The sequence below is a fragment of the Suricata suricatta genome, chromosome 8 (genome assembly GCF_006229205.1).
Source record: "Suricata suricatta isolate VVHF042 chromosome 8, meerkat_22Aug2017_6uvM2_HiC, whole genome shotgun sequence".
NCBI lineage: Eukaryota > Metazoa > Chordata > Mammalia > Carnivora > Herpestidae > Suricata > Suricata suricatta.
Genome location: NC_043707.1, coordinates 48,545,062 through 48,571,441, shown reverse-complemented (window position 1 = coordinate 48,571,441; position 26,380 = coordinate 48,545,062). Strand labels below are relative to the sequence as shown.

At 42.6% G+C, this 26,380-nt stretch overlaps 1 protein-coding gene across 1 annotated transcript in view; it reads left to right on the top strand.

Annotated features, from left to right (window-relative positions):
- Positions 1-5,015: 5,015 nt before the first annotated feature.
- The window catches only part of MAGI3 (membrane associated guanylate kinase, WW and PDZ domain containing 3), a 234,503-nt gene continuing 213,138 nt past the window's right edge, over positions 5,016-26,380 (top strand). Inside the window, exon 1 of the mRNA XM_029946187.1 lies at positions 5,016-5,397. Within this exon, the coding sequence (XP_029802047.1) occupies positions 5,082-5,397 (316 nt within the window). The 5' untranslated portion in view covers positions 5,016-5,081. The remainder of the gene's footprint in view (positions 5,398-26,380) is intronic.

The window sequence follows — 26,380 nt, the reverse complement described above, 5'->3', positions numbered from 1 at the left end:
TCAAAGCCGGTTGGCACTGCCTTTGGTTTTGAATGTTCCTATTGTTGAGTGAGTTAGAACTGGATTCATTTGGTCATTTGCAGGTAAGTGCACCCATGGGCAAAAATGCACATTAATGCATGAAATGTAGGAAGTAATACAGATTTCAGACAATAAATTAGTTTGTTTAACTGAAATAAAATCTTCCATGTTACTGCTTTTGTAATTGAGCATATTTTAGCATTAGCATACAAATTAGCCCATGGACCTAGGCAAATAAAAATGCTAATAAAATGTAAAGATACAATAGAACATTAATACTGAATTCGGTCAGGCTACTAATGTTAGACTACGTTACATAGATCATTTCCGTAATACAGCAAATATGGACATTTTTTTAAGCCAGTGAAAGATTTTGTTGATCAGAATTTCTAATATTCAAGATAATTTTATTATCTGTGGGAAGAAAAACAGGATAAATGTTCTTACATTCTGCATAGAAGGCAAATATTTGTCTTATCTGTGTACTCCGCTTCTCCCTCACCCTCTGCTACTGTGATACTTGAGATGGCTTCATCTGAATAACGATTTGACTTATGATTACTAGAGACTTAAGTTGTCATGAAAGAAACTAGTGAGCGTACAAATTTAAGTGGAAACCGAACATCTCTCCCTACACGTGCTTGCGTTGGCACGAAGCCAGGCACAGGTCCATGGGTGCTGTTGGGAGTGATGGCCCTGAGGTATAGGGACATAAACCGCACCACGGTACGAGGCACTTCTGACTGTACAAAGGAGAAAGCAAGTGTGGGTCATAGCAGAGAAAAATTGGGAATTTACACCTGCCATCTTGAAATTTTCTAAGCAAACAGGTCTATCTAATTTTCATTAGGAACACTCTGCACGATGTTATCCAACAAAACAAATTCCCCACCTTGTCAGGAAAATAAATCTTTTTGAAGCAAATCAGTACAATCTATTTGTGGAGGACACCGTGGATTGTATACCTAAAAAGCCAATCTTCCCCTCTTCATATTTGTTGAGAGACGTTTCCTCCACCCCCAAGGTTTGTTCAGATAATGTGCAGCCATGCAGTTTATAAGATGCTGGCTGTCCTTTTGAACACCAGAGGGTGACACTGGATAAGGGTGGTTTGTTATTTTTTGCACCCTTGGTTTAGAAGAGGGGAGTTGCACAACGTTGCCCAATGAGCTCTAGGGAAGGTCTTCCTGGGAGCCTTTGGGGAGAGATTTCCTTGATCTCCAAAAATAAGGACATGGGGAAAGGAGAAACCCATGTTCCTACTTTCAGTCTTTAGACGTTGTGATACTTGGGTTACTTGGGTGCCATCTTGGGACCTAACTCATGTGGTACGCCCCTTGAAACATATCTGCTCATTTACAGATGGTTAGAAGTAGCTCAAAGAAACCTTGGAGATCATCAAAGTCAACTCTATCATTTTTGTTAAACCAGTTTCCATATTACTTGGCTTATTAATATTCCCCAGTGGAAATCGTAACTATTAGGCCAACTGTTAGATTTTGGAAACAGTAATAAACATATAGATATAATTTGATTATTTGGTGAGGTGCCATTTTACAGATAGACACTTGTAATGTGACTCTTAATTGTATAGTAATTTCCAGACTAGTATCCTACCAGAATGAATTCATTAGAGGAGGCAGCTTATTTCTAGAACATTTAAAAAGCAGAAGCTAACCTTACTCAGATGGGTGAATTTAATACTTAGAGAATTCCAGAGGTGATGAACAATGCTTTTAGCCTTGTGAAAAATGTAACTACTTAGCACAAAGTAATTTACGGAATGTTTGCTTTTATGCTAGACCATATGTTAAGTGCTTCCTTGACTCAAATAGCTCCATTCAGTTTTCAGAACCTGTCAGGTGAGCACTGTTATCATACCCCTTTTGTGGATGAGGAAATGGAGTTTAGGTAAGGTTAAATAGTTAAAGAGCTTACTCGAGATCACAGAGCTAGGAAGTAGAAGAACTGGGATTTGTAGTCTGACTCTAGACCTCAAGCTCTTAAACACTGTAGTTTCCTGCCCGAGAGTCAACATAATTTATTATTGAGGGATGTGGCAGGCACTGCTGGGTGCCTACTTAATACCTGTTCTTTCTCCTCTCGAACAGAAAGCGCGGGAGGACTCATGATCAATTTAATGAACTGTGGCCATCCCATTTGCTGTACACTAGGCATGTGATCATTTTCTGGCCAGTAAGAGATTCTAGTGAGTGGGGTGGGTGGGTGGTCTGGGAAGGATTGTTCTCCTTCATAAAAATGGGAACAGCCCTACTATTCCTTCCCTTCCTGCTCATACAATGACCTCTGAGGATGTGTTATCTGGAGCTGTGGCAGCCACATTGGAATCAAGAGGTGACAAGTTTGGAGATAGAAGGCAACATGCATATGTGGTAGAAAGCGGAAACAAAAAGTCCTTTGTGACACAATTGTGCTGCTGAACCAACAGGGAGACCATTTAACCTCTGAACTGTGTGTTAAAGATCTAATAAATGACCTCCTGCTTTAAGCTGTTAGTCAGATACTTTGTTTCTGGCCAATAGTATCCTAATGGATACAGTCTGGGCAGGAAAAGATGTTTTCTTAGAGGTAATGTGAAAGTAGATGATGAGATTACCAAGGTTTCATCCAAGAATCAGTGTAAGTAACCATTCAGAAAAAAATACTGCAGCTTTGTCTCTATCTGGATAAATCCGAGCAAGCTACATGTCTGTGCAGGATATTTCCTTCTCTTCTCTCTAGATGCACAGTTTCCTCTGAGATGGACGGCATCAAAGGGCTTTTTTGCCTTCAGGCTTCTGGTTGGATTTGGCCACTGCCATGTACCAGCAGGAGAATGGAAGAGGGAGGTGAGCTATAAATCCCCCAGCTTCTTCCTTGGGTTATTACTTAGGCTGACAGCATCCCTTGACTGAAGGTCACAGGCTCCTTTCTGGCAGCCCTTTTTGTGCTGAATTTTGGTTCCTCCCTCTTGCTTCTACAGATCTAGTAGCTTGTAGCCTCAGGGTTCCACCTTCCCTTGTGGTTTCCCACCCCCTGCCCACATCTTTGTAAAGTACCATTTGTTTCCTGCTAGGCTCTGACTGATACAATGGTGGGAACAAAATCACTGCAGTTGAAATTGCAACATAGTCTATCTGATACATGATGAGATTCTGTGGAATTATTCATTGTGTAAATAAGGGCTTTCCTCAACCACCAAAGGGAGATAGGAGACTACAGAGTGAGGAGTCACACTGAAAAAGTAAAAGTATCATAGCTCTTTCTATCTTGAGGACAAGAAATCATAAAGGGCTACCTGGAAGAGACGTTGTTTGGGCTGAGGATAGATAGGATTTTAAAAAGAAACAACTGGGGAGAGTGTAAGTCAAGTGAAAAGAGAAAAAGCTCAAGATCTTGAAAGATTAGTGCTGGAGAGGCCTTAAGATGTTCTTTATTTAACTGTTAGTTCTCCCTTCACCTTCTTTAATGATGAATAAGCTTGAAGCTGAGACTTGGCCAGGCTCAAACAGCAAATTAGTAAATAGCATGTCAGCACCCCAATGCAAGTCTGTTCTAATCTTCCCTTCTACCTCCATGTCACCCTACCTCCTCTCTAGCAATATCTCTCATTAAACTATGACCGGCTTGAGAGCAGGGCTTGTTGTCTTCATCCTTGAACCGAGTCTCTAGCACAACTACTGACATAAAGTCCTCAACATCACCAGCTACAAATGGTAAGCACCCATCTTCGGTGAGGCACTATGCAGATGTTTTATATGCACCTCCTGTAATCTTCACAATAATTTGGAGTGGTATAATTATCTCCACTTTCAACCAAAGATGCAAGGGCTCAGAGAGGTTTTCCAACGTGCCTGATGCCACACAGCAGTGTGTAGGACTCTATTTTACCTTCCATCATGGGTGTCTAATAACATCTGTTGAATGAGTGAATGAATGAACGAACAAACATCCACTGAGTGCAAGTGATAGGTTGTGATAGATCACCCTGGAGACCCCGCCACCTCGGGCAGCGGACTCCACTCTCCGTCTCTCCTGCAAAGTACACCCTCTCTTGGAAGCGCTCCTAGGCTCCACCCCCCAAGCCCGCCCCTCTCTCCAGACACGCCTCCACCTCGGAGTTCTTTCCGCTCTTCCCAGCCGAGTTTTTGCTTGGCACCAGCCGCCGCACGGAAAAGGCCTCTCTCGGCCCTGCGAAGTGTAGCTAGTTCCATTCTCCTGCCCCTCCCTTCGCCCTCCCTCACTCTTCAAACTTCTTTTTTTCCACCCTCTTTAAACTTCACTCATCCTAGTGCCCGCCTCCTCCACTCCAACCAACCAATAGGTGGTCCTCTCTCTCGCCGAGGGTCCGCCCCCTGCCCGCTGGGGGCCAATCCCCGACGAGGGAGTCGAGTGCCGGGGCTAGTTCCCAAGCGCCCGGCCTGTGACGGCAGCGCGCCGGGCGCCGCGCGGCAGAAGGGGGCGGGGCTCTGGATGAGGGATGGGCGAGGGCGGGGGGAAGGGAAGAGGGAGGCGGAGGAGGTTGCGGCGGGTTTGAAAGCGGCAGTTTCCTGGCAGCTTGGGCAGGCGTTGGTCTCCGCGCTCTGGCTCCGCAGCGGCCACGATCGATCCTGCGACGGCTCTACGCGCGTTTCTGCGCGCCCCCGACGGATTTTTCCCGTTCCGGCTCTTCCCCCTTCACCTCCCCGCCCCCCTGCTTGTGCCTTTCCCGCCGCTCCGCCGCGAAGCCCGGCGGCAGCCGGCGGCCGTGACCCCGCCCGAAACCCCTCTGGAGCCGCCCGGGGACAGTTCCCGTCTCCTTTCTTCAGCCTCGCCCGGGGTGGCCCTCGCGCAGCCCGGCAGCGCCGGGGAGCGCAGCCGGGAGGGGCGTCCGAGGGGCGTCTTGGGGCTGGGAGCAGCCCGGCCCCAGCGGACTGCGGTCAGGGGTGGGGGGGGGCACCGGAGCGGCGAGGCCCCCTAGTCGGGCTGCACGGGCCGCCGGGCCCCCAGGCTGAAAGGGGGCCGGAGCGGCGCCCCTGCCGCCCGCGCGGGGTCTCCCCCATGGTGCAGCAGGGTTCGGGATGTCGAAGACGCTGAAGAAGAAGAAGCACTGGCTCAGCAAGGTGCAGGAGTGCTCGGTGTCCTGGGCCGGGCCCCCGGGCGACTTGGGCGCGGAGATCCGGGGCGGCGCGGAGCACGGCGAGTTCCCCTACCTGGGGCGGCTCCGGGAGGAGCCCGGCGGGGGCACCTGCTGCGTCGTCTCGGGCAAGGCGCCCAGCCCGGGGGATGTGCTGCTGGAGGTGAACGGGACGCCTGTCAGCGGGCTCACCAACCGGGACACCCTGGCTGTCATCCGCCACTTCCGAGAGCCCATACGTCTCAAGACTGTGAAGCCAGGTAAGCCGGCCTTACCTTTCCTGCCGCGGGGTTTTGGGGGAAGTCGGGGTGGGCGTCCTGGGAGCGGCGGCCACTCCCCACCGGTTATCGCCCCGGGGAATCTTAAGCCTTCTAGGTTGCGCCGGACTCGCCGGCTAAGGGGAGGGGCGGTGATGGCGATTCCCATTTTTACGATGGGAAAACTGAGCTCTGGCTTGGCCAGGTTGCTCTGCAAGCTGTCATTGAATTGCAACTAGAAGCAATTTGGGTTTCCTAGATCTGTAGCCCCGGCTCCTACCTAGAGTTTTTGACTAGAGAGAAAACCAGCCTTTTCAGCTCTCCTTTGTGAAGCAGGTCCTCATGATTGTAGCATATTCTTTGCAACAGTCTTACGCATTTTCTAATAGGGAAAGAGGTTTTCTACTATTGAGGCACTTGGTGCCAAGGTTACCGCCTAGTGTACTTGGGAGGGCTTAACTGCTCCAGTGTTTCTTCTGCACTAGCAGCACCTTGGAGCTGACAGCCTAACTCAATCAGTCCAGGTGGTTTCAGGTGTCTGGGTATCGATGCTGTACAATATGTGCTAGGTGGCCGAGTAGTGCGTTCTTGCGGGGAGCTGTTGAATAGTCTGGGTTTCTAAAGAAGACCTAGGTGCCTCTTCTGAGTCAACGCTTTTGTAAATCTTTGATTTTACACCAATTTTGTCGAAGTGGTGGGTAAAATGGACCCCTATTGCCCTGGTGTCTTTCATGCTAGTAAAAGCTCCTGCCAGGCACGTTACGTTGATGTTTCAAAGCATTGATCAGACTGCGTACGGTGAAATCTGATAGCGTGCAATAGTCCTTCTGTATTTGTTATTCACAGCATTGTTGGTCGTTCCAGAATTGGTTAGAATATGGTTCTGTTTTCTGAGATGCTTGCGGGAGAGAGAATTAGGATTACGACGTTATTAGAAATCAAACAAGTTTTGCTGAGTGTGCTCCACTGAATATATAGTGCATCAGAATATAATGAGCTGTTTAATTGTGACTTGGGTTAGAGCAATCAGTCCATCTCTTCACTGCAAAATGCTAGAAAATTCGGGAGGAAAATATAACATGTTCTCTCCCTCCCATTGTTTTTTCTTTCTCAGCAGCTCACTTTGGAAATCTTTTTCGTAGTCCTTGGGCTTAATGGGAACTGAGGGTTTGTGGTGCAGTATACATATGTGAGTATTGTGGGTGTACACACACACACACACACACACACACACACACTCACATGTCCCTGTAACCTTAAGATTTTCTTTGTGTGATCTATTTCATCGTATTCATTTAAAGCTTATGGTTTATGTAAGGTTTTCTTTTTTATTGTTAACTTGAAAAACTTTGGCAGACTTTAAAAATCTTTTTCTGTAGTTTTGGAAATTCAGAAATTCTTAATTCAAATTTGAGAGCCATATGGGAAAGGGGAGGGAAGGTTTTGGGGGGGGGTGTAATGGCTGTAACTTAGGGAGTCAGGCACTGTCTGTGATATGCAAAATCCCACATAATACAGCATTTACTAATCTAGATGTCATTTAGTTCAAACCCCATGAGTCAAGGAATAATGAGAACATCTGCATCATTGCCTTGTGTTTTGTTTTGATTAGTTGGGGCATAAATGAGAGTATAACTGTTATTTTCAAAAATAGTTTAAGATTTAATGGGAGGAAGTTGATGTATCCTCAGATTTCTGTGATTCTTTTTATAGACTGTGAGTATTTGGTCTGCATGCTATCTATTTTCTCAATATTTATATCAAATTTGAGAAAATAATTCAGAGTTTAGAGTGTAATATAGATTAGCTGTGTTGAATGAACATTCCATGCTCCAGAGCGTACTTGACATTTTTACAGTAATAAAATTTTGTCCTCGTGACAACCTCAGGCACTGTCCTACTTCAAATGCTTAGCCAAAAAAAGGGAAATAACTTAGATTTATGGGTTTAGAATATTGTATGATCATTAATAATAAAAGTTCTGAATTACTACACCTATATTTTTAAAGCTATGCTTTGCTTCAATAATTTCTAAAGGATACCACTATGTGTCATCTGAGTTATTGTTTCTAAGCAAGTTGCAATTTAAAAATGTTAATTTCTCCTAGAATGGTTCCTTAGTTTTTTAACAGGCTCATGTTTAGCATTAGGTTGGATGGTTTTCTTGAATGGCTTTGCTTAAACAACATTTGTTACAAAAGATCAAGATTTTTGCAGGTTAAATACAAGACTTCAATATTAGAAACTAAGAACCCAGAAGAGGTTATTCCTAGAACTTTGGGTGTGATTCAGAACAATAAATATCTTCTCCAAAGGAGATAGAGATTTTCTTTTGTTAGGATTAAATTTGAAAAGTATGAGGAAAGGAAGTAAGGAAGTTTAAAAAGGAACTTGCTCTGCATGTTTTTTTTCATTTTATTTAAACTCTGAGAAATGAATTTTCCAACTGAATAAGGAATTGTAAAGTGTACTTAGCACTGTCTCTTGTCTTTCAGAACTATGTTCCTAAAACATATTTAGAAACTAATATAGTACAAGAATAAACGTAACCATTTCTGTGAGATGTAATATTAGTGGGGAATGATCTCACATGCATTGTCTTCTGACAAAGTCCATGGCAAAATGATGTGCATGGATCTTTCCTAGTTTGGTGGGGGTTTTTTTTTTTTGTTTTTTTTTTTTTTTGGTCTAGTACACGCTAAGGGAGCCCAGCCAAAACCAGCACCAACACCCAGATGACTTAAAGAAGATTCTTTCTAGCGGAGACCATCTTTAGCTTTGATTTGGGGCTGGCTTTTTTTTTATTTGCAAATTCCATTAAAGATTATAATAAACTCTTTAAAATATGCTTCCTAATCCTAGGCGTTTCTTGAAAGAATTAGGGAATTTCTTGTTGGAATCCTGTTTGTATTTAGTATTCACATAGTGCTTAGCAGTGAGTGTATTTCTTTTCTAAGACAGTCTTTAGTCTCACCTAGTCCTTGGCCCAGCTGGTCACCTGTTAAATTACAGCCTGCCCCTCTCTCTCTCTCTCTCTCCCTCCCTCCCTCCCTCTCTCTCTCTTTTTTTCCCCTTCTGCAAAGAGAAGTTTTCACTTGAATTTGAACTTTGCAGTTTCACAGTAGTAAAGGAAGTTGAACTTTGGACCTCTGATGAAATTGTTTCATGATCTAGTCCTGTGACCAGGATTAGTTTCTTTGATTTTATTTCAGAGCATATTTTTAAGCAGTTTCTATTCTGGTTAATGATAGAAATAGTTAATTTTGCTCTCACTTTCTCCAGACTATGAATGTACAGAGTTTTATGGAAGACTCACTTCTTCATATACTTTTAGACACCTGTTTCGGTGGTTGCAGATTATGTGGCTTTTATTCCACAGGTTAAGTATGGATAAGTATGCAAAATCATAGTCTCCTGTATTATTCGCACTTGGCTTCCAGCTACCTGAAGTCTGCTACTGTATCTAGAGAAGAAAATCGTGAGGATCAATGTTATTGTTTAAACAAACACTAATTTGAAATAGATCTTGTTTAATGCCAGTTAATTGTAGGTAACAGTCTTTGCCCCAGAGTCTTTGAGGCATCTGTTTTATAGGGGAATTTTGTTAAAATGAGCACATTCCTAGAAATATCTACAAAACTCAGTGTCAGCATTAAGCTGAATGAAATAAAAATAATCAGAAATGGTGATGACACATTACTGGAAACTTTTAGTTAAGGATGTTTATGTTATGCCAGTCATGAATAATCCTACCTCCCTTTCTTTTCACTTTCGGATCTTTTCGGTTTTTTTGGTTTAGGGGGGCTTTGGGGACTTGTGAGTGTTTTGTTTAGGTGGTTGTCATATTTGAAGGGAAGTCTGGGAGAGGTTAAATTGCTGGCCTCCTAGGTTTCCAGTACAAAAAATTCTTTAACAATAGAAACTAGAGATTGGGTGAGGCAGCCTCTGGGTTAGGGAAAATAGCATTAAATTTGGAGAAATGTTAAATTGGAAACTTTCCTGGTTTCTCAGATTTTGGTAGCGGTTTTTGGGGCCTCAAATTGGTCACAAGTAATTGAAGTAACTTCAGGTTCTAGACTCTTCATTGACATCTTCATGTGAATAATGGGCTTTTGCCATAGACACAGAAGAAGCACTTAATATTTGGCCTTTTCCAATTTTCTGATTATTTTTATTTCATTCAGCTTAATGCTGACACTGATTTTTGTAGAACAAACTGTGTTCCTGGGGAATAGAAATTGTTTTTCCTCTGAGATTCTGGGATGTATTTTATAAAACTTCTTAGACAAGTGTGTGTGTGTGTGTTTCCTGGTGTCTAATTTATGTAAGTTGATGGTAAACCAAATCTACATTTGCTCTGGTATCTGACTTCCAAAGTCAGGGCATACCCTTCTCAGGTGAATAGTTTCATATAATATCTTTACTATATAACCCCTGGGTGCTTTATAAATTTTGTGACCACTTAGGGGTTTGGGGAGTGTGTTGTAAGAGAATTTCATTTTTATGAACCACTTCAGTATTTGGTACCAATTTCAAACTCTGCTGATTTCTAAGTCAGTTTTTGGTCGTTTGTAATTTGATAAAGCATACGTGTTTTGGTATGGAAGACTAGAATGGTGACTCCTTAATTAGTTTTGTTTCTCTTCTGAACGTTTGAGCAATGATTTCCTTATAATACTACATTTTGGCATAGAGGAAAAAAGTGCCCTTTATTTAAAACTACTCTGATGGGTAAAATTTTCAGTGGCTCAGCAGCTAGTATTGGGAGAGATGTGTTTGTGGGGAAGAGTTGCTCTTTTCCTTGATCATATATTATTCAGAATGTTTCCCTGGAAAGGTGTTTAGCTCTCTTTGTAAAGAGAAAATGGAAAGTTCAGTTACTGGCACACATTCATTCCCTCAACAGACATTTGGTGGGGTACCCCATGTGAGGTAGCGCTGATGATATAAAAATTTGAAATATAAAAGTGAATCAGAAATGGCCCCTGTCTTCAAGAAGCTCACACTTTTATGGGAGCTTAAGATTTCAATGGTAAGGAGTATCTGTAGTAAGAGTTTGCCCTTTGCCACTTTCCCCCAGTACTTAGATAAAACTCTTTAGGTAACTTTGAGTATGAATTTTGATGGAAGCTAGACTGTTTGCCAGGCACACTTCTAAAAAGTGAAGAGGGAGCGGGGAAAGGGAAAGGGGGTGATGGTCATGGAGAGGGGCACTTGTGGGGGAAGAGCACTGGGTGTTGTATGGAAACCAACTTGGTAATGAACTGTTAATAAAAAAAAAAGTGGTATGGGGTTACATCTTAGAATTTGGGCTCTCGAGTCATTACAAAAAGGGAATATAAAACATAAACAGTTATCTTTTGAAAAGCCCTTAGTAAAATTGCATTCAAAGTATGTCCTGTCTGTGTTTTATCTACAATGTATTTTATACATTGTATTTGTATTGTGCCATTTGTAGGACAGGTACTGTATGCCTCGTTTCAAACCAATTGCTGTGTTTTTGGTTGAACACCCGATGAAATCATTTGATTGCATTCAAGAGCTAGGTTTGTTTTGGTGTGTGTGTGTGTGTGTGTGTGTGTGTGTGTGTGTGTGTTTTAAATAAAACCTATTTCTTAATTTTAAGAAATTATCCCCATCCGAGTGTGCAGAGTGACTCCATAGAAGTTAAATGCGTACATGTTAAATGTGAAAGAAAGTTTTTATTCCTTTTTGTGTCTTGTTAGGGTCCTTGCTACCTGCCCTTATTTTCTGCCTTGGCTAGCTGGGGAGAGAATTGTAAAGAAGTTTTGCACTTACCCTGGCTTTGAAAGATGGATATATTTTGGTTGAGTGCAACTAGTATCCTCTCAGTATTTGGGAAGCAGAGGAGGAGAACATGGGATAAGTATATTCAATTCAGATAGGGCCGTGGTATAGTCGTCTCAGTGGTGTGTGTGTATGTGTGTAAAACCTCATTTTGTATAAATGTGCAAAAACATTATAGAATAATTGGAAAATGGAGAATCATACTAATTGTTTAAATATGTAGGGAGGTCTAATATGAATCATCTTATAGCATTGTTGTTGGTTTTATTTTTTCTTAATTGGAGTTTGAAATGTTTTTCTTGCAGAATAATGCTGGTGAAGTACTTAATGCTGTTTCTACCTTCAGCCCTATTCAACTCATAATGTAATGAGTATTTTTATTTAACCCATAATATAGCTGAAATATTACCAGTAGCACGGTGCTTTATGGTAATAGGCTTTTCTGTGTTGCCCAGGAAGCCTAGCTGATTTTATAGGAAAATACAATTTCTGAGTGTAGTAAAAAGGGAAATGGAAATAGATTTCCACCTCAACTCCCCCCTTCTCTTTTGTTAGTCACAGTTGACTGACTTCCAGAGAGGAGGGTAATACCACTATATCTCTGTTCCACCCCGTGTACCCCCCCCCTCCCGCCCCCAGCAATGTGTTCTGATACATCTGCATTGCACTTGGTCCCCAGGAGCGATTCTGCCTCCCTTCCCGCTAATTACAGCCATCCTGTGGTGGCGATGCTTAGACTCGGTTTTGTAGGGGAGCCATCCAGGTGCCCCAAACTTTTTCGTGATAATCTATTTGCAGTTCAGGGCTTTAAAAATATTATGGAACGCAAATTGGGAGGAAATTTTGATTCAGATTGATTAAAATGAGCATCTCTTCTATTTGGAGGCTGTCCCTCTTGTTTTGGGTATGCATTATGAACAGTAACTGATTTACTTAATTTAAACTTTCTAGCATCTTAGGCTCTCGGCTTTTTTTATTGTGGAGATAATTTGAAACATATAATTATTTTTCTTGCTTCCAGGAAGTTTGTGAGAGGGTACCCTGTTTCTCATTGTTGTTCTGATTGGGAATTACATGTGACTATGAAAAATGGGATTTTACGGCACATGATGAACATTTGAAATAGTTTTGTGGAGTGAAAATACTCTGAAAGGGAGCGGGGAGAAAGAAGCATTTATTAGGAGATTCTTTCTAATCTTAATCAAGTAGAATTAAGTGAAATTGGCATTTTTTCCCTCTAATTAAATTTTTAAAAATTCCCTTTAAGGGAGTAGCCTTGGAAATCTGTTACTCTTTGGATAGAATTATTCAGTTTGCAGCGGGTATCTGGTAGTAAGTAGATCTCATCAGGAAGGGGGAAAAATCCTACTTCACATGTCAGTTCTGTGTTTGTAAGGATTCTTTAGCAAGTGACACAAACTACTGAGGGTAATTTAGGCTAAGCAGTTTATTGGCTTACGTACAGTTGTGGGCGTGCATCTTCATGTAACAGCTAAATTCATGCTCTAAAGTCATGGTCACCGGGACTATTACTTGGCTCTTCTCTGTGTTGGCTTCTTTTTCAGCTTAGCTCTCCGTGTAGCAAGCAAGGTAGCTCTGAACCCTCAGGTCATACAGAGTCCTTAAAGCTTCTCATCTTTGTTCTGGAATCCAATAACACACTTCATGCAGGGACTTTGTGCCCATCTCTTGGGCCAGTTGTAGAGAGAAGGCAGTGGGTACCATGATTGGTCAGGCCTATGTGACATGTCTACTCCTGCAACTGGGAATAGAAAGCACCGTGTGATTAATAGCTGTCCTAGAGCCCCAGGAGATAAGGGATGGGTAGTTCCTCAAAAGATGGGATGCTGGGGAGACAACACTATAGGAAGTGGCCTCTTTTAAAACGTTTAATCTCTCCTGCTTTGAAGCCAGCAGCAGTACACAGTTGTCATCAAGCTATCGTTTTTAAAACACCCGATATTGACTGTAGACGAAAACTGAGGCACTCCTTTTTACTCAAATAGCTTATTTAAATATTACGGTTCTTGAAGTTTTTAATCTAAAAGCTGCTTTTATCTAAATGGTCTTTAAGAGATCAACATCTTAATTAAAAATGTTTTTAAAGTTTATTTTTGAGAGAGAGAGAAAGACACAGAATCTGAAGCAGGCTCCAGGCCCTGAGCAGTCACCACAGAGCCTGACATGGGGCTTGAACTCACGAAACGTGGGATCATGCCCTGAGCCAAAGTTGGACGTTCAACAAACTGAGACAGCCAGGCACCCCAGCGTCTCATTTTTTTAAATGTGTGCAATTTAAAAATATTGCTTGTAGTTTTTCATCCCTCACCCTCTACCCTCCAACATCAAGATTCTCTGAACAGTGTTGCTTGTTCTTAGGTGGATAGGATACTTTGGAGGATCATTTAATTATCTTTGGCATTGAGAGAATGATTATTAATCTAGTTAATGCAATTTTTAAAACTTAAGATTATTGTACCATTTTGAACATGAAATTCTAAAATAATTGCTTCCCAGGATGTTTTCCTTTTAAGACAGTGGTCTTCTTAATTATAAATTTGAGGATGCATTTTTATTGTATTGTTTCTAAGCGTTCCCTAATACCTTTCAACCATGATCTCATTGAAGTCAAACATAAAGAGACTACTACTTCACTGACTCCTGGAAATACTACTTAAGCATGTAACGTATTTGTTTAATCATCTAAAATTTACTTGCAGACTTTGTAGGATAAAATCTAACTGCCTTTGTTTTTCCAACCTCCACTGGGGGGATTTGGAGTGGAAGCGGAGGATTGAAAGAGAGGGTGGGTACTCTATCTTTTCACATTATTTTTATATTTTCGATTACCATATAAATATCTTCAACTTGGTACCACAAAAACGTTAATGTGAATCTTCAGTTTACATATGATGTGAACAGTAGGGATTTTGCTGTTTGGCTTAGTGTCATCTGGTAGTTTGTATCTTTTGCGAAGGTTAAATATTGCCAAATTATTGGTAAATATTCTACTGTACATCAAAACCAACATGGGATTGAGTATGATTTATCAAGAATCACTGCATGACTTGGTATTTTCAGATTTGTTTATGGCCATCTTGGGACGTCTTTAGACCATATTTGGAAAATCACTGCTTCTACTGCGGAAGTCCTATTACTAGAGTTTAGTATTAATTCCATATATTGATTAAGCCATGAAATCTCTTAAAATAATTTCCTTACCTCTGCTCACAGAACTGTATCTTAACCGATCCCTGTAGCTTTGGGCAAAAGAACATTTTGTTAAAATATTATTAATTTTAGCTAAGGATACTTTTCACTAGTTTCAGTGTTTTAAGTTGGAATGTCCATACAGCTTAAAAATTTAATTTCCTTTTAATAGAGTTAGAATTGCTAACTAGAGCAATCTCATAGCAAAATGCTGGTGAATGAAATGACCCATCAACCTGCCTTTGGTGGCCTGTCTCACTTGGGTGGCAGCCTTGCTCTGGGTCTAAGGAATATTCTGACTTGGAGACTTATCAAGATAATACTAGCTGCCATGTACTGGGTAACAATTGTAAGTCTGTACATATACACACACCTCATTTGGTTTATAAGGTTGTGTGTGTTGGCGTACACATATTCCTGGAAAGAACTTAGTATGGTGTCATTCTGAGTCAGGTGTTACCTCTTTTATACACGAGAAAACTAAGGTGCAGAAAGAGGAACACACTGAAAGTCTCAAAGACTCACGAGGAGGACTATGAACTGAAGCAAGTTAAAAAAAATTTTTTTTTAAAAAGCTCATTTATTTTTGAGAGAGAGAGAGACAGAGTGTGAGTGGGGGAGCAGCAGACAGAGAGGGAGACACAGAATCCGATGCAGGCTCCAGGCTCTGAGCTGTCAGCACGGAGCCCGACACGGGGCTCAAACCCACAAACCGTGAGATCATGACCTGAGCCGAAGCCAGACGCTCAACTGACTGAGCCACCCAGGCAGCCCTGAACTGAAACAGCTTTGAGCCTTCCCTCTTTCCTTTCCAGATAGAAAAGTATTCCATTGTATCTGAAGAATCTGCCTTACTTCCTTTTTCTCTATTAAAAGGAAAACCCCCCACAATTTTGAATTGTTCGAGTGGGTGTTAAATGCAGTGAAACATTAGGCAAGTACTTAAAATAAAAGCTTCATTGCTTCTGTTTCTAAACAAAGTTTGTGGCAGTGCAGTTTAATCTGCCAAACTGTGTAATGAAGTAGTTATTCCCAAGAGTTACCCATCAGACAGAAAGTTAGCATTAATTTTTGCCACCTTTGGTAAGACAGTTTTCAGCAGTTCTATGTAAAGGCCTGGATACTCTTAGCATAAATATACTTGTGAAAATTGTATGCTTGATACTGCAAATAATACCTTGTTCTCATGTTTCCTGTCCACTTGCTCTCTAATTCACTCACCAGGAAGGTGTTTGTTAAGCACACTTATCTTGAGCCAGGTGGCCTGAAAAAATGTTCTGATGAATGTACACCTGAATAAATTTTGGAATTAGGGTATTTCTATAAACATGCAGATGCTGTTCAAAGCATACTTGGCTTTTAAATAAAATTCCGCTAAGCTAGGTAGAAGAATAACTCCTTGTATTCGAGTAGAATCTCTTTTCTTCCGGGCTTCAGAACTACATGGTAAGGTGGTTGCATTGAAGAGGCAGTTAAAGCAGGCTGTGAAGTGTTGGCACCTCTTATTCTTTAAGTGTTCGTGCTGTTAGGTTTTCTATTTGGGCTTAAAGTCAGTCATCCAACTGGAAGGATCCATAGCAATCCAACTAATACCCTTAGTCTACAGATAAATAAATTGAGGCTTAGCAACGGCATGTGACTGTGTTCTAGAGTCGTAGCACAAAGCTCCCAGAGAGGGGAGGGGAACTCTGGTTGCTTTTATTGCTTTGGTTTCTGGCAGAAGAATTTCTGTAGGAAAGCTGAGTGAAATTGGTGGGGGGCAAAAAGTAACTTGTTAAACATATCCTGTCTTTTTATGAAATCTACCTTGTTTTGGAATTAAGTATCACCGTCAAGACTCAGTCTGGTAGGCCATCAGCGTGCAATGAGTGTTGTTATGTTAGAGAAGGAGTTGGCGCACAAGAAAGAATTTTAATTGTTAGTATAATGTCACAGGCTTTCCGGATATGTGTAGCCTTCCGTAATGCAGTAGTTTCTGGTGAAGATGTAAATCGTCAGAAAATGGTTAGCTGGTGTCACAGCTGTATATTTAAGTATTGGTTCTTGTTAGTTGTTTTAGCCTTGAAACATTACTTCTCCCATCAGAAAGATCCTTCACCAGGCTCTCAGCGGAATCCTTCTGCATGGGCGCTGTATGTGGCCGACTGGGACTGCTCCTCTTGCCCTTCTCTGTGGGCTGATAGTCCAAGTCCAAGATGAGGCGGCTCTACTTCTGTTTTTTCCCCTCGGCCTGAGTAGGGGTTGCAATGGGGGAAAATAAGGCTTAGGGCTCAGGACTGCTCAGGGATGCGGTAGATGAACCGTCAAGGGCCCTTGGGGCTCAGGATCCTCGAGCTTGTCTGGCTGTGATGGTGGTTGACATGACCAAGTCTCCAGGGACTGTGCCCCTGCTGGGCACGGGACAAGTAAATGTCTCAGCCTGCAGAGCCCTGGCCAGAGCAGAGAAAATACTCACCTGGGTGAGACAACACTGAAGCAGGGGGTCTGGGTGCCAGTTCTGGGGAGACTGCCTTCCTTGGGTATGGTTAATGGGAATGGTGGCATTTTGCTTGGGTCCTTGGTGTGTTTGAAAGAACAGCCTGAGTATCTGCAGTCAGTCTACGATATTTTCTTGCAGCATTGGTCAGGGTAAAGTGCAGGAGACAGAAAGGGATATAATACAGGGAATTAGTAGCTTAGGGAATCTTCCTGAGCTCAGGCCAGGAATCTGAGAATCACTTCTAGGACAACTTGGAACAACCTCCCACAGGAGCTGCCACGTCTGCCACTGTCAGGGAAGTGGCGATCAGGAGGCTGCCACTGTGACTTAGGCAAGAACACCCACCTGCCCTGTGATGAAGGGGACCATAGCGGCCACTGCTGTTGGTGTCCTAGCTGCTTGAAGTCAGGAATGTGGTGTCTGGCCGGGGCCGTGTCACCTCCCTGATGCCTCAGAGCTGTTGCCTAGAGGCTGGCGCCGTGCTCCACCAGTACCCTTGAAGCTGGAGACTGGATGCTGACGTGCCTGTGACCTTCTTTGCTTGCTGAGGACAGCTGAAAGCCACAGGCTGATGGAGCTCTGCTTCACTTCTGTCTTCCATGTTTTGTGTCTTACATCTTAACAGTGGACCTGAATTTACTTCCCAATACTGGTCGTAAAGGAACCTGGACAATAACAGTTTTTTCGGTTTCCAACCTCTGCATTCTGGGAAGGCTGCTATAAGCAGGTGAATGCTGCATGCGCAGCTGATCCCCACACACGCATCTTCTTAAAGATACTATTTAAATACACTTTAACTCTTTCTTTCCTGATAACTCCTGGTCATTTCTGCGAACTCCTCTTTTTGAAATGGCCTTCATTGGGATGATTACAGGGGCCATGGATTTTTAACATCTCTGTCTTCATGCTCGTTCATGTCTGTCCCTGCTGCCGAGATCCCGGTTTCCTATCACTGATCTCCACCTCCCCTACGAGTCATAGGCTTCGGGGGCAGGGACGGCACCCCAAAGGGAGCAACTGCTTCATAGGCTGGTCAGCAACCTGTGACTTGGTGGCTTAGAAAGATGACTGAAGCCTGTAAGAATCTCTCCTGGGGATCTGAACTAACACAGAAGGGAAAGAATTTCCAGTTAGTAGGAACTTAAGCTGAGGGATTGGCAGTGATGCACTGGAGTTGGCTGTACTCTTGTGAGGCTGATGGTTAAGTTCTCAGGAATGGTGTGAGCTGTCCAGTTGTCCATGTTGCATAAAATTACAGTTAAGTAAATTATGTTAAAAACAAAGGTACTTAATATGCAGAATTAATGATTTCCTTATTTTCAGCTTTATTGAAATATAATTGACAAAATTATATTAAAAGCATACAATGTGAGGATTTGATATACAGACACATTGTGAAAGGACCCCCACAATTAACATATCCATCACCTCACATATTTACTGTTTTTATTTTGATAAAAACACTTAAGTTAGTAAATTTCAGTTATGGGATATAGAATTATCCACTGTAATTATGTTAAACATTAGATCCTCAGATGTTATTCATGTTACAACCAGAAGTTTGCACTGTTTTACCACCCTCTCCCCTTTTTCCATATCCCAGCCCCTGGCAGCCCCCACTCTACTCTGTTTTTATGTGTTTGACTCCTTTCCCTTCCTTCCTTCCTTCTCCTTCTTCTTCATCTTCCTCTTCTCCTCTTCCTCCTCCTCCTTCATAGGGCATGAAATCTATCTTAATTCTAATACAATTTGCTACCATCTATGTTTGTGGGTTTTTTTTTTAACATATATTATACCTGAGTCGTGGAAATACTATATAATAGGTTATTTTCCCAGCTCTGTTTTTACTGTTGTCATGGCTGTGGTGGGAGTTGTTAGCATTTATTAAACGTACCACCGATTGTGAGCAGGGGAGAGAGAGTCAGGGTTAGGAAGGCCACGCTAAACCATATGCCAACTAAGTTCTAGGAGAAGAAAGAGTGAGCAGAAGAAACCGATGCATGCTGTGGGTGTTCATAGTCGACGACAGGAGGGAGGGGCCACGAACTCCACTTCCCAAGGTCCGGGATCTTTCTGGAGTCATCCGACGGCTCTGGCCTCCAGGAGCAGCAGCCCTACCTATTTTATTCCCTGTTCTTGGAAATGTGTGAAATTTTGAATTCCTCTGTGTTACCAAACTTAATAGAAGATTTTGTAATTTTATGGTATTTTATTTTACTTATTTATGCTTATGTGCCTTTTCTCATGAAGTGGCGACAATGTGTTGAAAGCTTGGGTTCAGATTTTGTGGGATGGAAATGGAGGTAAAGAAAGTCAAGAAGGGCAGGAGCAGTGTAAAGTGTGGTTACTGCCAGAGAGGAGCTCTTGTGGTTTTTGGTCCACATCCCTGCGCCAGGTACGTTGTATCTTAGAAGACTGAAATCTCCACTGAGGGATGCGACTACAAATGTGTACATTTCACTCGGGGCATTTTTTACGAGTAAACCGTGCCCAGACTGTTAGTTGCGTGTACACAGAGCAGCGTGTTACTGTGGAAATGCCCTGAGCCTCAAAGGCTGGAGAGTCTTGGGGCACAGGTGGTTATCTCCCTCTTCTCTTGGGGCTCCAGCCTCTGCCTGTAGGAACTGCTCATATGCACCCCAGGATCGCCACCTCAGCGTCCTCCACCGCCTTTGATCAGCTGCCCCCTCTCTGCTCGCCTCTCCAGTGTTTTCTCTGTACTCTGATTACCTCTCCCACGCGTCTCTGCTTTCCAAAGAAACTGACCTTGGAGAGATCCTGCCAGCCAATTGCAGCGCTCCTCTACTTCCCCATGAGGATTGTCTGACCTCGGGGTCAGGTGTAAGCCGAGGGTGGCCTTCGGCTATTTCCTTCTATGTTTGTCCTTGCGTAGATATTTAGGCGTTGCCCTGTCCCCCCGGAACACGTGCCTATATGTTTTCTCTATTTCTGGATTTGGCATTACTCCAGAAATTCGGTCTCTGGGTAATAATTGTATTTGATACCCTTGTTTGAGAGCTTCACACGGGACTGCACATAGTAAGCAAACCCTGTCTTTTAAAAAGTCATCTTAGGTCAACTTAGGTTGAAGCGGTCGACTTCAGCTCAGGTCATGATCTCGTGGTCTGTGAGTTCGAGCCCTGCGTTGGTCTCTGTGCTGACAGCTCAGAGCCTGGAGCCTGTTTCGGATTCTGTGTCTCCTTCTCTCTCTGCCCCTTGTTGCTTGTGTGTTTTCTCTCTCTCTCTCTAAGACAAACACTAAAAAAATAAAAAGATAATTTGTTACTCATTGAAAGAATTCAAAATTGCCTAAAAATGGCCTATTAGTTTGCTGTTGATACTCTCATCAGCATTGTATCATTTTATCAGTATTTAGGAACTTCTGACTATAAGTAAACAATATAGAAATACTTTCTCATTCCCCTCAAATAGTAAATGGGAATAGGTACAGTTTATCTTATTACCTGCAGTTTGCAAACTTATCACCTCTGAAGATACTACCTGGTCCACCACTGGCACTGGTGGTGACTAGAGAATCATGTGCAAACTGTATTAAAAGCACAGGCACCTGGGTGACTGAGTTGGTTGAGCATCCAACGACGGCTCAGGTCCTAATCTCACAGTGCATGTGTTCAAGCCCTGTGTTGAGCCCTGTGCTGACAGCTCAGAGCCTGGAACCTGCTTCAGATTCTGTCTCCCTCTCTGATCCTCCCCAACTCAAACTCTGTCTTTCTCTGCCTCAAAAATAAATATTTAAAAGAAACCCAAAACTCTGAGCTCTTCTGTGGCATTTTCTAACTTTGAGGGCCTGAGTACATGAGGGGATAGGGTCAGAATTTCTTCTTTGTGCTTTTGTGGAGCCCCTCTCTTTAAGCAGTGGGGCTGCCTCTTGAGCTGTACTTAGCTTCCTGCTTCTAACAATCCTTCCTGAAAGAACAGTTGTGCTAGAATGTGGCCCTCACCACCACTTAGCCAAGCCTCGTTCTTGCCCTGATTTTTCACCTCAAGTTGCTCTAGGAAGCTTTTCACTGGGCTAAACAAGAGTATCTCCATTTCTGGTGTCCTTGTTGTCTATTGGTTCTTAAAAATAATGTAACTAAATAGAAATAGGGCTTGGTGCATGTAACTTTACACATCCCAGTTTAGGGCCAGTGGTCTTTATGTTCCTAGAGGTGAAATTACAACCTCCAGACCATCTTCTGGCCAAATCCAAACAGATTTTTAGTAAAAGTTTGATGGAATTTTACATAAAACTGTGGCAGAGCACAGTTGAGTTGTAGGACTTTAAACTGTGGGCTTGGAATCAATCTGTGGTGAAATCTCAGTTCTACCACTTATCATCTGTTACCTTGGATGGATTACTTAGAAGCCTCAGACTCTTGCTCTGTAAAGTGAGTATAACCCTGCACATCTCATAGTGTTGAAAAATATTGTGTTAGATGCAATTAGGCGGGTGTTTTTCCCTGTTTTAAAATGGCCCAGAAAAATCATTTTATTCATGACACTTGTTTGTAACAGGTTTAGAATACTTACTGTTTTAGATCACTGACCTAATTACATTTCTCATAATTATAAAGCTGTTAATTCAACCATAGAGATAACTATGAGTTATCCTGGAGAGCTGGGACCGGAAGTGAGTATGGCTCTTCTCATTAAGTATCAAAATTCAGAAATATACGTGTGTCTGCTTAAAAGATAAATAATAACCTTGACGAGCTGGGAAATTTGCATGTTAGATAAAATGCAATGTATATGTTAATGGGTTGGAATTGTGTGCTCCCAAAAGGGATGTTGAAGTTTTACCTTTAGAACGCAGTTTGGAAATAGGATTGTTGCAGACATAATTAGTTAAGATGAGGTCCTCTTGGGGTGCCTGGGGTGTCAGTTAAGCATCCAACTTTGGCTCAGGTTATAGTCTCATGGTTCGTGGGTTCGAGCCCCGTGTCGGGCTCTGTGCTGACAGCTCAGAGCCTGGAGCCTGCTTCAGATTCTGTGTCTCCCTCTCTCTCTCCCCTTCCCCCACTTGCTTGCTCTCTCTCTCTCTCTCAAAAATGAACATTAAAAAAAAAGGAAACTCATTAAAAAAAAAGGCGTCCTCCTGAGTAAGGTGGATTCTAGAGAAGAGACACCTAGAGGAGGTTGCCTCGGGACCATGTGACTGGAGGCAGTGCTTTGAAGGGCTGCACCTGCCACCCAGGGCCACTAAGGATCAAGAGCTGTCCCCCCCAGAAGCTGCAAGAGGCAGAGACTGGATCCAGAGTATCGGAGAGATTGTGGCCCTGGTGACATCTTGACCTTGGACTTCTAGCCTCCAGAACTGTGAGAGAATAGATGTTTTGAGCCACCTAATTTGTGGTACTTTGTAGCTTTAGGAAACTACTCTATGTTTTATCATGATAAGCGTATCCCTGCTATTTAAGAAACATCTCTGTGCATTAAAATTATCACCTTCTTTATAACATTAAATTGAAGATTAATATGCTAGGGGTAGACAAATATTTTATTTCAGCAATTAATATTGGTAACAAAAGCTAATTACTGTATAAAGTCCCTCAGGCTGAAGGACGACAACATTATAGAGTAGGTGATAAGTCACTTTCTTACGAGCTTCCTCACATTCCCTATCTTTGCCTTTTTGTGTACCATTTAGACGTAGGGGGCTGTGTGAACCTCCTGGATGCTTTCCAGATAATTTGGGAAACTGTTAAGCCACAGAAAAAAATGCTACATTGTAGGTAAAGTTGACTGAGGGCAAGTGAACTAGTAGGGCAGTCAAATGTAAGAGCATAATAAGGTTTTAATTTGGCAGAAATTTACTGAACATCTGCTAAGTGGTTGGCAGTGTTCTAGGCACTGAGGATATGGCCATAAACAAAGCAAGTAAGATCTCTTTTGGAAATAGCATTCCATTTGGGAAGGTAGATAATAAATAAAATATAAACTAATGCCATAATGATAATAGTATTAGCAGTAGCAAAGACGTCAGTAACTTACTATATCGCAGACATTGTTTTTAAGTGTTCTCCTTCATATGTATTTAGTCTTACAAGGACCCTATGAATCGTCTTATCTCGGTTTTCAATCTGAGAAAACCTAGGCATAGAGAAGCTAAGTAACTTACCCAAGGTCACACAGTTTAGGAAAGTACAGAGCTGGACCCTGAATCTAGGCAGTGTGACTGCAGGGTCTGTGTTCATATACTCCACCCCTCTGAAAAGGCCTCCCTGAGGTGGGGGCATAATAAGCCGCAAGTCGAATGACTAGAAGGAAGTAGTCTGCCAAGTGAAATTTTCGAGAAGAAACATTGCTGTCGGAGGGAATTAAGTACAAAGGCCTTAATGTAAGAACTGGGTGTGTCACAGGGCTGGAAAGGCCAGTGTGACTGGTCCCCGGTAAATGAGGGGTACAAGCAATAGGGCTGAGGGCGAAGACCTCAGCCGAGGCCAGTGGGGTCCGTAAGCCACGGTAAGGGGTTGGGTTTCGTTTATAGTCTCAGCGTCACCAGAACGTGTAGAGTTGGAGAGTGATTGGTATACATTTCAGAAGGTCACTGTTTATGATTTGGGAGAGGCAGGAATGGAGGAAGGGAAGGGGGTGAAGGTCAGCTTGGACTAGCCCACAAGTAGGACACTGAAGTGAAGGGGACGGACTGGAGCAAGGTCTTGAAAGAGGAGCTAACAGGACGTGGCTGATTGGTTGCAGGTAAGGGAAGAAGAGGACTTCAGGGTAAGTTCTAGTTTTTTGCTTTGAGCTGCTGGGTGTGTGGTGCCATTTCCAGGAACAGGAAAGATGGAGGTTGGGGCTAGTGAAGAGGTTTTTCTGTGCAAGGACATATATCCACCATGTAGATTATTTTCTGAACTCTTTACTCTCCTTCATTAGATATGAACTTATCCCTATACCCATTCGTCAGTCCTATGTTTTATGCATTTTAAAGTCAGTTGCGGTCATCAGTAAGTTTCCCCAAGGAAGGTTTTTAAAATATCCTCTTTTCTCACCTGACAGACGAGAAAACTGGGGTGATATGCTCGAGGTCACGCAGTGAATTATTGGTGGATCTAGAAATTAGTATGCGGGTTCTCATCAGTTTCGGACTCTAATTTGATTATATTTTCACATATGTACAAGAACCAGAGTGAACTTCGGGGACTGGGTGATTTTGCTGCCAACTGGTGTGTGTGCTAAAAATTTCTTGGACCCAAATTTCAAAGACAAGATGCAAAGGATGTGGTACTGCTGTTGCATTTGATTGGATTACAAAGTTAGCTTATCACTTAGGACTTGCTGGAAAGTAGAGTATAATGGGGAACTGAGAATATTTTCAGCTATTTGGTCCAGGAATGTAGCTTGGGATTCTTCCAAGCATTAATCCTCTTGTTGGCAAAGCCTTTGCATTTAATTAGCAAATGTTCCATGCATGCCTACTATGCTCTCAGCCTCACGCCAGGCCAAGATACAACAGGGAATGATTCATTTCCTTTCAAGGAATTTAGCCTTTCAGTTTTGTTTCAATTTCCTCAAATCTCTTGCGTCGTTCACTATGTTTGTTTAAAAAATGCAATAAAAGCTGTGGTTCGAAAAGGTAAGGAAGTTTATTTAATCTAGGTAAAATTTCAGCCTCTGTGGCAAATTTATATGCACATTCCATGGGCTGCAGTTGCTTTGTGTGAGCACCTTATTTTCTAAGGAGTGAAAATAGGTCATTTTAGTCTCTAGCTGATGGAATTAACTAGCTAGGTTATCAGTGAAGTCAAAGTCAAGCTTGGAAGTGAATAGTGATTTGAGTTGGTATAGGAGTATGAGACATGTTCATCCTTAAAAGTGACACTTCATTGTCTTAGATTGATGTTATTTTTGTGCTTTCTTGTAGAATAAACATTTTCACAATTTACTGGCTTCTGACAGTGGGGTTTCAAGGAAATTAGCCTGGTAGAGCGGTGTGTTCTTCCCCGGCCATGGTTGCTGTCTGTTCTAACATTTAATATCCTCCAGCAAGGCTCTCGCTCTTATGTCTCCAAGCTCATTTCTCATTATTCCCCAGTACGGACACTCTGTTATAGCCATACTAAAGTGTTTGCCATACTTCTTCAAGATTTGTCTTAAACTTATTTCCTTCAGAGATTTTTCTGTGATTAATCTATTACAAATATTATTTGTATACTTTGCAGCTCCAGGATACTTAAATGGTTCTGTACTTTACCATAATACATTATTAATTTTTATAGCTCTTTAGCTCGGTAATTGAGACTCCACTCGAAGGACTGTGGTGTTATCGCTTCTCGGCCTTTTGGCTAAGATCAAAGGACTTTGGTGTTAGAATTGGTCTGTTACCAACGGTGAGGAAAATGTTCATGTTTGCGTTAATAAATAAAACACTTTCTAGACTGGAAGGCCGTTCTATACCTTTGACTAAGAACAGCTTCACCTTGGGGCGCCTGGGTGGCTCAGAGGTTAAGCATCTGGCTTCAGCTCAGGTCATGATCTCACAGTTTGTGGGTTCGAGCCCCATGTCAGGCTCTGTGCTGACAGCTCAGAGCCTGGAGCCTGCTTCAGATTCTGTGTCTCCCTCTCTCTCTGACCCTTCCCTGCTCGTGCTGTCTCTCTCTGTCTCTCAAAAAATAAATAAAAAACATTAAATAAAAAAATTAAAAAAAGAAGAGCTTCGCCTTGGTGGAAGTTTCAGGAAGAAGAGTTTACTCTCCCTGATTTGTCTAGGAAAAAGAGAAGCAAATGGAATTCACTTCCTTGTCAGTAAGAATTAGAAAAGTATAGAGGAATGGGAATGCAAACAGGTGCAGCCACTCCGGACAACAGTATGGAGGTTCCTCAAAGGGATTAAAAATAGAACTACCCTACAACCTAGTAATTGCACTACTGGGTATTTATCCAAGGGATAAAATGCTGGTTCAAGGGGCACTAGACTGCTGTGAGAAACTGTCACTGCCAGACATGCTCAGGGACCTTTTCCCCTCTGTGTCCTGTATGACTCCAAATAATAGAATTAAAAAAAAAATTTTTTTTTTGTTTTTTATTTTTGAGAGACAGAGACAGCACAAGCAGGGGAGAGTCAGAGAGAGAGGGCGACACAGAATCCGAAGCAGGCTCCAGGCTCTGAGCCAGCTGTCAGCACAGAGCCCGATGCGGGGCTCGAATCCACAAACTGGGGGATCATGACCTGAGTGGAAGCCGGACGCTTAACCGACTGAGCCACCCAGGCGCCCCCCAAATAGAATTTTAAGCAGTGCTGTGAAGCACCGTTCCTCAAATCTGCCTGGTGTAACGGACTCTGGAAAGTACAAAGAAGTTGTAGCAACCTGTAGTTGCTAGCTTCTCTTTCGACATCCCATTATCTTCAGGCACTTTGGTTCCTGTTGCCTGAGGGCTACCTTCCCTACCTGTTGTCTTAACCAGATGGCTTTCTGGAATGGTGTGTTGTTGTTCCAAATAAATGGAGGGAGTGCCCTTTATTTTGAGATTCTTTTGTAAGAA